At 41.9% G+C, this 12,856-nt stretch overlaps 1 protein-coding gene across 2 annotated transcripts in view; it reads left to right on the forward strand.

Moving 5' to 3' along the window:
* LOC139530440 (L-fucose kinase) overlaps positions 1 to 12,856 on the forward strand; it is a 35,970-nt gene that overhangs the window by 9,440 nt on the left and 13,674 nt on the right. Inside the window, exons 2-10 of one of the 2 annotated variants that reach the window (XM_071326858.1) lie at positions 1,603 to 1,757; positions 2,042 to 2,092; positions 2,251 to 2,376; positions 5,230 to 5,302; positions 5,411 to 5,508; positions 9,435 to 9,515; positions 9,832 to 9,951; positions 10,197 to 10,368; positions 10,458 to 10,564. In XM_071326858.1, coding sequence (XP_071182959.1) covers positions 1,603 to 1,757; positions 2,042 to 2,092; positions 2,251 to 2,376; positions 5,230 to 5,302; positions 5,411 to 5,508; positions 9,435 to 9,515; positions 9,832 to 9,951; positions 10,197 to 10,368; positions 10,458 to 10,564 — 983 coding nt within the window. Of the gene's footprint in view, positions 1 to 1,602; positions 1,758 to 2,041; positions 2,093 to 2,250; positions 2,377 to 5,229; positions 5,303 to 5,410; positions 5,509 to 9,434; positions 9,516 to 9,831; positions 9,952 to 10,196; positions 10,369 to 10,457; positions 10,565 to 12,856 lie in introns of those variants that run through there. The other variant, XM_071326859.1, reaches the window with a different exon arrangement.

The following is a 12,856-nucleotide window of genomic DNA, read 5'->3' on the forward strand; positions in this document are numbered from 1 at the left end:
CGATTTGCAACAGTCATAAATTAGGTGCATTACTGCCACTGACCTCGTTCGTCTTTCAGTCACCCACGTGGGTATAACCAATGAGGAGATAGCACGTGGGTACCTGCTTCTATAAACCAATGAGGAGATGGGAGAGGCAGGACTTGCAGCGCAATCTGCGTCACAAATAAAACTGACTTCTATTTTAGCCCTTGGCAACGCAGATGCTCGTTGGCGCAATGATTGAATAATATAGATTTCGAAATTTATTTTGCAATGCTCAGGCAAGCGACGCGAGCAGTGTAGTCAGCCTGTTACGTTACAGCCTTATTCTAAAATGTATTAAATTGTTTTTTCCCCCTCATCAATCTACACACAATACCCCATAATGACAAAGCAAAACCAGCGTTTTAGATTTTTTTTTACACATTTATTAAAAATAAACTGATCTTACATTTACATAAGTATTCAGACCCTTTACTCAGTACTTTCTTGAAGCACCTTTTGCAGCGATTACAGCCTTGAGTCTTCTTGGGTATGATGCTACAAGCTTGGCACACCTGTATTTGGGGAGTTTCTCCCATTCTTCTTTGCAGATCCTCTCAAGCTCTATCAGGTTGGATGGGGAGCGTCCCTGCACAACTATTTTCAGGTCTCTCCAGAGGTGTTCGATCGGGTTCAAGTCTGGGCTCTGGCTGGGCCACTCAAGGACATTGAGGCTTGTCCTGAAGCCACTCTTGCATTGTCATAGTGTCGTTGACCTGTTGGAAGGTGAACCTTTGCCCCAGTCTGAGGTCCTGAGTGCTATGGAGCAGGGTTTTCATCAAGGATCTCTCTACTTTGCTCCGTTCATCTTTCCCTCCATCCTGACTAGTCTCCCAGTCCCTGCCATCACCATGTATCACCGTAGGGATGGTGCCAGGTTTCCTCCAGACGTGACGCTTAGCATTCAGGCCAAAGAGTTCAATCTTGGTTTCCTCAGACCAGAGAACCTTGTTTCTCATGGTCTGAGAGTCCTTTAGGTGCCTTTTGTCAAACTCCAAGCGGGCTGTCATATGCCTTTTTACTGAGGAGTGGCTTCCGTCTGGCCACTCTACCATAAAGTCCTGATTGGTGATTCCAAACGTCTTCCATTTAAGGATGATGGAGGCCACTGTGTTCTTGGGGATCTTCAATGCTGCAGAAATGTTTTGGTACCTTTCCCCAGATCTGTGCTCGACACAATCCTTTCTCGGAGCTCTACGGAGAATTACTTCTACCTCATGGCTTGGTTTTTGCTCTGATATGCACTGTCAACTGTGGGACCTTATGTAGACAGGTGTGTGCCTTTCCAAATCATGTCCAATCAATTTAGTTTACTACAGTTGTTGTAGAAATTTCTCAAAAATGATCAATGGAAACAAGATGCACCTGAAATGTAACTGTGGAAAAAGTAAAGGGGTCTGAATACTTTTCAAAGGCACTGTTTATATGAAAAGATCCTCAAATAAAAGGTTACATTCAGTACTGTCTCCTCATTTGAAACATTTGATCTCAAATCCAAAATGCTGAACTATAGAGCCAAATTAAAAGTTTTAGCTTCACTGTCTAAAGAAAGGGTGTTTTTGTGTGTTTGTGTCTCAGAGCTGGAGGTCCGGCAGCAGCGTGGAGATCTCTTACAGGGGACGTTACTGCTCACTGTGTCAGACCCCCAGGAGCCTGGACTGGGCAGTGGGGGAGCCACTCTCAATGCACTGCTGGTTGCAGCCGAGCACCTGAGTGCCAGAGCTGGATACACTGTAAGTGACTCCACACAATAGGTCCATAAAATATCATAAAGAGAGACGTTAGAGACAAATGACTGCAAGTATTGTGAGTCAGTTTGTGCATTTTAGTTTATCAGACCATAAAGTCTTTGTGTAGTGATTACATTTTTGTATACTTTACAGATGGAATATATTCCTGTAACTGAAATATACAAATATTACTGTCTGGACTGTTACTGTATTATGGTGTAAACCTCTTGTTTGGGGGTATATTAATTGTGGAGCAGAACAATGCACTTATCCAATGTTGTTATCAGGTTGTGACCACGGATGTCCTTGATGATGCCCGTATCCTGATCTTGCACACGGTAAGACTGGATGGGTAGCAGAGGACGGGGAGACCGAATGGATTTGGGATGAGCTTTTAAATTGTGAGATTTATTACTATTCACACGGACATGGGAGTAATCTCTCTTTTTTTCCCCCTGTATTTTTCTATCTCCCCAACTCTCCGGTCTTTCTGCAGGGACGTGACTTTCCCTGGGATAGCTGTGGCAGGGCCTTCTGCTGGCTGCCTGTGGAAAAGCCAGCTCAGACTGTGCAGGGACCTGTCTGCTGCCTGGATATGCTGCTTGACTGCCTTTCCAATCAGGTTAGCCATAATCCTGTTTGTCGGAGACACCATCTAGACTAAGGGTCTCCTACTCTGGTCCTGGAGTGGGATTACTTCTCCATTAATGGGGCGGTTGGTACAAGTGGCTTGGTGTCATCCACTAATACAAGCTGCTCTGTAATATTTTCTCAGGTTTTCAAGTCAGCCACCAATTGTGCAAGTTCTCCCACTTAAAAAGATGAGAGAGGCCTGTAATTTTCATCATAGGTACACTTCAACTATGACAGACAAAATGAGAAGAAAAATCCAGAAAATCACATTGTAGGATTTTTAATGAATTTATTTGCAAATTATGGTGGAAAATAAGTATTTGGTCAATAACAAATTTTTATCTCAATACTTTGTTTTATACCCTTTGTTGGCATAACGAGCAGTATGACTGGTGGCATTGTCATGCTGGAGGGTCATGTCAGGATGAGCCTGCAGGAAGGGTACCACATGAGGGAGGAGGATGTCTTCCCTGTAATGCACACAGCGTTGAGATTGCCTGCAAGGACAACAAGCTCAGTCCGATGATGCTGTGACACACCGCCCCAGATCATGACGGACCCTCCACCTCCAAATCAATCCCGCTCCAGAATACAGGCCTCGGTGTAACGCTCATTTCTTCGACGATAAACGCAAATCCGACCTTCATCCCTGGTGAGACAAAACCGCGACTTGTCAGTGAAGAGCACTTTTTGCCAGTCCTGTCTGGTCCAGCGACGGTGGGTTTGTGCCCATAGGGGACGTTGTTGACGGTGATGTGAACTAAACAGCTGGATACCAAATGCGCATTCAACAAGTAGGTTTATTAGCCTACGCATAGCCTATAGAAGAACCACGCAAGTTAGGTGACTTTCGGTCTAGAAGCATTTGATTTAGCAGTTGCATGCATCATTTTGGATTTGTGTGCCCATGAAAACTGGTTTCACGGCGTAGCCTAAAATATCAATATGAACATTTGATAAAGCGGTGCTGCCATTAATAGGGAACTATCTCATAGACGCAGTAAGACTTTTGCCCTGCTGATGGCCCATACGGGGTCAGGAGGAAATATCATAGGCCTAGTTTTGTTATATTGATAATTAGATTCTATAGAGCAAATTGAAAGAAAATTAATTATTACAAGGTTGAAATGTATTTTATGAATTTTTTGGGGTACTTTTTACTTCCCAATTTCGTGATTTCCAATTGGTAGTTACAGGCTTGTCCCATCGCTGCAACTCTCGGACGGACTCGGGAGAGGCGAAGGTCATGAGTTTCCCGAAACATGACCAAGCCGCACTGCTTCTTGACACACTGCTCACAGCCGGCCCACCACACTGAGTTGCTAGAGCGCGATGGGACAAGGACATGCCGGCCAAACCCTCCCCTAACCCGGATGACGCTAGGCCCGTCTCCGGCACAGCCCGATCGAACCAGTGTCTGTTGTGACGCCTTAAGCACTGCGATGCAGTGCCTTAGACCGCTGCGCCAATCGGGAGGCCTGAAATTTATTTTCTTTATGTGCATGTTTTTAATTAATTAGTAGGCTTATGGATGACATTTTAAGTTATTTGCCCAACCCTGTTGTATTTATTCCATCTGAAAAGGAAGACAACAAATGCAGCACATATTTATTTATTTTAAACAGTATTCTGCCCATATCAACAAATGTGTATATACAATATTCTTCCCGTATGAACAATGTATTTTAGGGCATTAGGGACCCAATATGAGAGCCTTCAGACCGGTTTAAACGAGATTACCACATCGTTCCCCAGCCAATCATGCACACGCGGGTGCGGATGAAAGAGTCTCTGACAAAGAGGTTAACTTCTGCTGCAACCTTCGCTGTGAAATATAATGCGTTGGGGCGGTGCTTCCTGAAATAAATAATTGCTACCAATGTAATTACAGTAATAGCAGGTTCTGAATCTTGAAACCAAATGCTTTCTGTTTTTTCTTAAAACAATTAATTAGCCCACAGTGAATTGTTTGTGTTTTTAGTAGGGCTATGGTCTTTTATTGATAATTAGTTCATTTGTTGTTTGTTTTGTGTGTCATGTCCATGGAATTTTGTCTGTATTAGCTGTGATTTTGGGTATGATAAACTGGTTACAACATTGACTATACCATTCTCTATTAGCCCCACTTTGGTTAGTACTTCTGATTTTTAAAATGATGTACATAATAAACTGATTAATCAATTGCTTTGAATATGGTGGGCCACAATGCTCTATGTTTGGGGTCAGTGCTTTTCGAATACATTTAATGTAACCAGGGCCCAGATTCACTAAACCTTCTTAAGAAATTTCTTTTTAACTGACACTTTTTCCTGAACTATAAACTTAAGAAGAACATTAAGCAAAGTTGCTATTCCTAAAAAGGTTGTTGGAAATGTTCTCGTGCTATTTCTTATGTTTCTCTTAAGCAAAAAGGAAGAAAATGATTGAAAATAAAGTTCTTGGAAACTCATGAAAGCTATTGAACATGTTTAATTCACTCACAAACTTCATCTGAAAGTTTCAGTATTGATTATTTTAAACCCAAGAACATGTTTAAGAACAGTAATCTCAGTAAGAAATATGCTAACATGATTGCCAGATAGCTAGCTAAAACGGTTGCCTAGCAACAATAATATATTTGAGAAGTTCATAAGAACATTGTTAAATCTTAAGATATTGTTGAGGAATTTAACTTATGAACTTCTGAAGTTTTTTTATAAGAAGTGTTTTGTGAATCTGGGCCCAGGTCAAGAACAAACTATCTACCTCCATTTTTTGGGGGTCAATGGCCGAACTAACTCACTTGTGTTGTCTGCCTCACACAGTATTTTTTTTGTCTCTGTCTTGTTTGGTCCATCTGTAGGTGTGCCCTGGTTCTCCCCCGGGCGTTTGGGTGTGCAGCACTGACATGATCCTGACCATGCCGACTACCTTCAGTTAGATCTTTTCTACAATTCCATTCAGATTATATTTAAACCATATATATTTATTTTAAACCTGTCTCCCCCACTGTCCCTTAATATTCTTTCTCTTCTGTCTTTCAGAAATGTCATGGGAGGGTTTTTCTGGGGTCCGTGTGTTGGCACTACCTGGTGATGTCTCTTACGCCGCCAATCATGGAGTCTACTTTGCTGATGAGCAGGTACATAACTTTTAAGGATATGTCTCTTACTGAATGGAAGGACAAACTCTAGATACAGTGCCTTCAGAAACTATTCACACCCATTGACTTTTTCCCACATATTGTTGTGTTACAGCCTGAATTTAAAATGTATAAAATTAAGATTTTATTTTGTCACTGGCCTACATACAATACCTGATAATGTCAAAGTGGATTGGAATTTGTAAAAACATTTTTTTTTTTTTTTTTACAAATGTCTTGAGTCAAGTATTCAACCCCTTTGTTATGGCAAGCCTAAATAGGTTCAGGAGTAAACATTTGCTTAACAAGTCACATATTAAGTTGCTTAAGTGCAATAATAGACAGGATCTTTGAATGACTGCTTCATCTCTATACTCCACACGTACAATTATCTGTAAGGGATCTGTAATATTTTTCCGGAAATCTACCAAGTTTCAATACCGGGAATAATTCATCCCGAGAGTCCCGGGAAATACCACAAAAACTGTAAGTGCCAATTTAAAGTGTTTAAAACCAAGATATGGTCAGAGTTCTCCCAAAATAAGATTGTTGCTGCGCCACTTTGCCTTAGCTGTACCACTATGTAAAGATTTCACAGCAAGTGAAACTGATATTTCGTAATGATGGAGTAGCTTTGATTGTCACTGACATTGGTGTTAATTGTGAACAGGCCTTTCATAAATTCAGAGCATTATCATGTTCCTTAATTATTTCAGCGCATTTCAGCAGTAGGCCTAGGCTATCTTGACACAGAGGGTGCTCAGGACGCACAGAGCGCACCCCGAGTAGGCCATAGCGTTGTCGAATCATACAAACTTTGCAATGCCAGTTAAATAAAAGTCACATGACCAAAGTCACTAAGTTTGCTAGATAACCTCCCATGAATGGCAGAATATCTACTATTTGTTAAAATCGAGTTGACGATTATACAGATAGCAGATCAGCTCATGAATAACGTGGGAGATGAAGAGAGGAAGTTGTTTTAAATGTTAAGGTATCTTAACGGGGACCAATTCTGTTTAAAAAAATATCCATATCTACTCTCATACCGTTTGTTGATCACACATTCTCAAACGACGCTCTCATATGGGCAGCGATATGAGACAGCACAGAGAAGCAGGGGAAATGTTCTAGTGGTATTTTGACATGCGTAGGCGAGACATGCTTTGATAATGCAGTCTATGGATTACAGGATAATGTAAGGATTTTTTGTTGTTGTTTGATTATCAGACAAGTCACAGGCTTTTGGTCGGGAGTAGGACTGGCTACTACACGAGTGAAATGCAAAATCCACTTGTATTATATGCTAGCAAAATGTCCTGAACAGGTAATATAATGTATGACTAAACTAGAATTAAGGTGATAATTAGCACTCACCTCAACTTAGCTAACATTTCCCAGCCTAATTGTTACCAAATATCCAAACTGAGATTCAGTGAAGATTTATCTACACGGGCACCCCAAACTTGTCTCAAATCAGCCCGATGGCGCTGTCCCAATCAAAAAGGTGCTGAAATTTTCATCTAGGTGACAACACTCAACCATTGCTTTAAATTAGTACAACAGTTTGTATATGACTTTGGGAGTTTCAGTTTAAGAAATAATTTAGTACATGATTTCAATTGCATTAGCCTACTTCATTCCAATATTTTCATCATTCAGTTGATCATAACTAAGGTGAGTTTCTCTCTCTGTGCTTTTTATAGGCCCAATGGCTGTTTTCTCATCTCCTTACTCTGCTGCCGCTCGCCTATACCGCGTTGTTCTCAAAACCAGTTTAAGTCAATATAGCCAACTATTTTCTAGAAATCTGGCATTTTGGGGGGTTTGGGCTCATTTAATTTCTGTGACGTCGGCCCAGGCCTGGGCTCGGGCTTCAACTCACCGGGCTTGGATCGGACCTGGATTGAATTTTCCACTCTGATAAACTCTTGTTGGGTTCTGAGAATATGAAATAGACTTACTCATGTCACTGATGGAGTGCTTAGGTTTAGAGGGTCTACACCAGAAGTTTAGGGTTATAGGAGGAAGGTATATAGTGGAGGGTCTACACCAGAAGGTAATGGTTATAGGAGGAAGGTATATAGTGGAGGGTCTACACCAGAAGGTAATGGTTATAGGAGGAATGTATATAGTGGAGGGTCTACACCAGAAGTTAATGGTTATAGGAGGAAGGTATATAGCGTGTGCAACTAAGTTTGGAATGTGTTGAGTGCAGGGAAGTGATTACATGTGGCAGGCATTGATAAGGGGAGAGAGCCATGGATTAGTGATGGAGGGGGTTGAGGTCAGGTCACCTTAAGGGAGAAATAGAAGTTTATTGTCTGTATCACTAGTGTCCTGCCTAGCAGTAAACAATGACGTTTGTACAGATGAGTAGGAGGGGACTCAGCCTATGAGGAACGGTTAAATATCAGTGCTTGTGTGAAAAATGTTTTTGTCTGAATGCAGCTATATTGACCCTCTGGGAAGAATAAACTTGGTTAAGCTTTCATAAAGTCTGTTGAGTGTTTTACTCTGAGAATTAGAACCTAACACTCTAAACTGCATTCTGGTCTCGTTTGCAGTGTCAATTATGCGTGTGCTTTGAATTAATGGCGACTTTGTGTGAAGTAAATACGCTAGGCTAAAGGCTTCTATCCAACTACCTGTTTGGCAAATTATCCAATCTGCTGCTGTACATGTTGTGTATTTTGTGGTATTGCATTATTGCGACATTGAGGGAATATTTTAGTAATTTTCCTGTTTTGTAGTTTAAATTTTTTCGGGAAATGTGAAGAGTGATCCCGGTTACCTGTGTTAATCCCTAGTAAAGTCCTTCAGTCGAGCAGTGAATTTCATACACACATTCGAACCACAAAGACCAGGGAGGATTTCCAGTGCCTCGCAAAGAAGGGCACCTATTGGTAGATTAGTACGAGGCCAATGTTGACTAAAACAGTTAGTTTCATAGCTGTGATAGGAGAAAACTGAGGATGGATCAACAACATTGTAGTTACTCCACAATACTAGCCTAACCGGCAGAGAAAAGAAGTAAGCCTGTGCAACAAGGCACTACAGCAAAAAATGTGGCGAAGAGAATTCACTTTTTGTACTGAATACGAAGTGTTATGTTTGTGGCAAATCCAATACACACATTACTGAGTACCACTCCATATTTTCAAGCATAGTGGTGGCTGCATCATGTTATGAGTATGTTTGTAATCATTAAGGACGGGGGAGTTTTTCAGGATAAAAAATAAATGTAATGGAGCTAAGCACAGGGAAAATCCTAGATGAAAACCTGGTTCAGTCTGCTTTCCACCAGACACTGGGAGATAAATTCACCTTTCAGCAGGACAATAACCTTAAACACAAGGCCAAATCTACACGGGAGTTGCTTACCAATACCAAGACAGTGAATGTTCCTGAGTGGCTGACTGTACAGTTTTGAATTAATCTACTTAAAAATCTACGGCAAGACCTTAAAATGGTTGTCTAGCAATGATCAACAACCAATTTGACAGAGCTTGAAGAATTTTTAAAAGAATAATGGGCAAATGTTGCACAGTCCAGGTGTAGAAAGCTCTTAGAGACTTACCCAGAAAGACTCACAGCTGTAATCACCGCCAAAGGTGCTTCTACAAAAGTATTGACTCGGGAGTGAAAAGTTATGTGAGTGAGATTTCTGTATTTAATTTTCAATACATTTGGAAACATTACTAAAAACATATTTTTACTTTCTCGTATTGGGTCTTGTGTGTAGATGGGTGAGAAAAAAAATCTATGTTGAATTCAGGCTGTAACACAACAAAGTGGAATAAGCCAAGGGATATGAATACTTTCTGAAGGCCCTGTACACATTCTTTTGACAGTTTATGAACAATGGCTGCATGAAGGTGATCATTCATAAGTAGTGCCAAATGGTGATTTCTCTCTGCTCATAGGGTAGAGTACGTGACATCATCTACAAGGGGTCAGAGGAGCGGATTCGCCGAGCCGCACAGCCTGATGGGATGGTGCCACTGGTAAGTCAAAGATAGTGAATATAGGAAAATATCCAGAAACGTATAAAAAGTCATGGGAATACCTAGACGGCAGGTAGGCTAGCGGTTAGAGCGTTGGGTCAGTAATTCGAAGGTTACTGGTTCGAATACCCGAGATGACAAGGTGAAAAATTGTGCCCTTGAGCAAGGCAATTAACCCTAATTTGCTCCAGGGGCGCTAGCTGACCCTGTGAAACAACCAATTTCACTGCACCTATTGCGTGTACTGTATGTGATAAAACAACCTTGTTTTATTTTTATGAGCCTGCAGCACATGTAATGATGTAACTCCATTCAGGTGTCAGGGCCTGTGTTCTTCTGCAGGAGGGTACTAGAGCGATTGCTGAAGGCCCATGTTACCCCTCCCCTTGACGGCTGCACGTACATGGGTATGGACTCTGGGGCACCACCCCTTCGGGTATGCAGTCTTCATCTTTACCTCTCATTTCTAATTCTCATTTTCTTTACCTCTCTTTGTGCCTGTCACGCTCCATTTCATCTTCTGTATCGATTTCACTCTTCCAAAGCTTTGCACCCTCCCCCCTCAAACACGGTTCAGTTTTTTTCTAGGTTTACACAAAGCTGGTTTTATTCTGATACAGCCTTATCCTCTGTTACATCCCTTTATTGTCTTTCTTTCCCATGGTTATTTATTATCTGCAGATCTCCCTCTTCCTGGATTTGTTGATGTGTCTTTGCTCAGACCTGAGCGAGTCAGAGTTTGTGAATGGGGAGAGGACGGGCTGCAGTTCCCCCATCAGTCAACAGGGAGCAGTAGTGAAGAGCGCACGGGCCTTGCTATGGAGGATACTGAGAGGCACCACTCTCCATATGGGTACGTCTCTTTCTATGCCTCTCTGTACATGCCAAATGTGCCATCCTATTACAAGTGGTTCATAAGTGTGTTTGGTTTTCTCCTTGCAGTTTACGTTCCTGGCGGTTGCTACGACTACCTGACTCTGTCTGGTAGAGAGCACATTGGCCGCCTGACAAAGAAGGGGACAGAAAGCAACACTCTGTCACACATACAGGTACCGTACTGGCAGTGGCGGTCGGTGCCGTTTTTAAGATGGAGTATTTTCCTTGTTAATGAGCATGGCCTTATGTCTATTACAGCATATTGGATGACTGTCATTCATATTCCATTCACCCAGCTCAATGTAACAGCGATAGGTTTAGGCTACTACATGATACTCATTTTCCCTGTGCCCATCATGAGGTTGCTACAACCTAGCCTATGAATGAATGTTTACAACGTAGGTGCACAGGTCGAGACAATTTTAAGTGATCAAGGTGACAGACAGTGACACTGATCTAGGATGTAATCGTTAGTCCATCCGTTGCGAATGAGGGTTTCTATTGGACAAATTCAGGTATGTTCCGTTTGCTGCCGTTTTTAAGAAAAGTTTTTCAACAGATTCGGCGGAATGAAGACGCCCCTGATCTCACACACAAACATAGATCACTTTCCTCCTTGTGTATATATATAATTCCTTCTCGCACCTTTTACGTTCGCTTGTGGGCTTCAGCTTTCAACTTTCTGTGACCAGGCGAAAAAAGCTTTCCAAGCCAATAGAAGCCATATAATGACTACCAACCACTACACACAGCCTACATCGTTGTCACCTCATAGTCAACATACACTATATATACAAAAGTATGTGGACACCCCTTCAAATTAGTGGATTCGACTATTTCAGCCACACCTGTTGCTGACGGGTGGATAAAATCGAGCACACCGCCATGCAATCTCCATAGACAAACATTGGCAGTAGAATGGCCTTACTGAAGAGCTCAGTAACTTTCAAAGGTGGCACACTGTCATAGTATGCCACCTTTTCAACAAGTCAGTTCATCAGATTTCTGCCCTGCTACAGCTTCCCTGGTCAACTGTAAGTGCTGTTATTGTGAAGTGGAAACGTCTAGGAGCAACAACAGCAAAGTGGTAGGTAACAAGCTCACAGGACGGGACGTGTAAAGCGTGTAAAAAATCGCCTGTTCTCGGTTGCAACACTCACTACCGATTTCCAAACTGCCTCTGGAAGCAATGTCAGCACAATAACTGTTTGTCGGAAGCTTCATGAAATGGGCTTCCATGGCCGGGCAGATGCACACAAGCCTAAGATCGATGTGGAAGAACCTGACTGGCCTGCACAAAGCCCTGACCTCAACCCCATCGAACACCTTGGGGAGAAATTGGAACGCCGACTGCAAGCCAGGCCTAATCACCCGACATCATTGCCGACCTCACGATTGCGCTTGTGGCTGAATGGAAGCAAAAAATGGTCCCCACAAAAATGTTCCAACATCTAGTGAAAAGCCTTCCCAGAAGAGTGGAGACTGTTATAGCAGCAAAGGGGGGACCAACTCCATATTAATATCCATGATTTTGGAATGAGATGTTCAACGAGCAGGTGTCCACATACTTTTGGTCATATAATGTAGCTACTATACTAATGCATTTGTAAACCCACTACAATCATGCAGTACAGTCAAAGCAGCTCAGCAGTTACATCGGCAGGCCCCTTTGGCAATAAATTAATAAAACCTGAAGCTTACCTTGACTTGGAAGAGTTCCAGTGTTGGATAGCCATAGCCAGCTAGCTAACATACTGTAGCATCCTTCTCTGTTTGAGTAGGCTAAACTAGCTAGTTGCATTCAGCTAGCTCTTTCTCTCTTGCTTCTCCTTTATTCTGGAAGAAATTAATTTGTTCATCTGTTCAACTGTTGTCTTTCTCTCTCTTTGAGTCAACTACTCACCACATTTTATGCGCTGCAGTGCTAGCTAGCTGAAGCTTATGCTTTCAGTACTAGTATACTTTCAGTACTAGATTCATTCTCCGATCCTTTGATTTGGTGAACAACATGTCAGTTCATGCTGCAAGAGCTCTGATAGGTTGGAAGACATCCCCTGAAGTAATTACTGTGTAAGTATATGGAAGGGGGTGAAAACCAAGAGCCTCCTAGGTTTTGTATTGAAGTCGATGTACCCAGAGGAGGACAGAAGCTAGCTGTCCTCCGGCTCCACCACGTGCTACCCTACAGAGTGCTGCTAAAGCTACTGTAGACCTTCATTGCAAAATAGTGTTTTTAAAAAATCAATTATTTGGTGACTTGTGAATATATTTAGAATAGTTTTAACTAAAAAGGACCACTGTTTTATTGTTTCACTATTTTATTTTTATGAAATTCACTGAGGATGGTCCTCCTCTTAGGATCTTCCACTACGTACTAGGTAACCCTTCACTCGTAAGGTCTACATAAAGCTGCCATAAACGTGTCAGGAAAAATAAATTGAATTGATCCCAACCTTGGTCACAAC

Source organism: Salvelinus alpinus, chromosome 9, assembly GCF_045679555.1.
Source record: "Salvelinus alpinus chromosome 9, SLU_Salpinus.1, whole genome shotgun sequence".
Classification (NCBI taxonomy): Eukaryota; Metazoa; Chordata; class Actinopteri; order Salmoniformes; family Salmonidae; genus Salvelinus; species Salvelinus alpinus.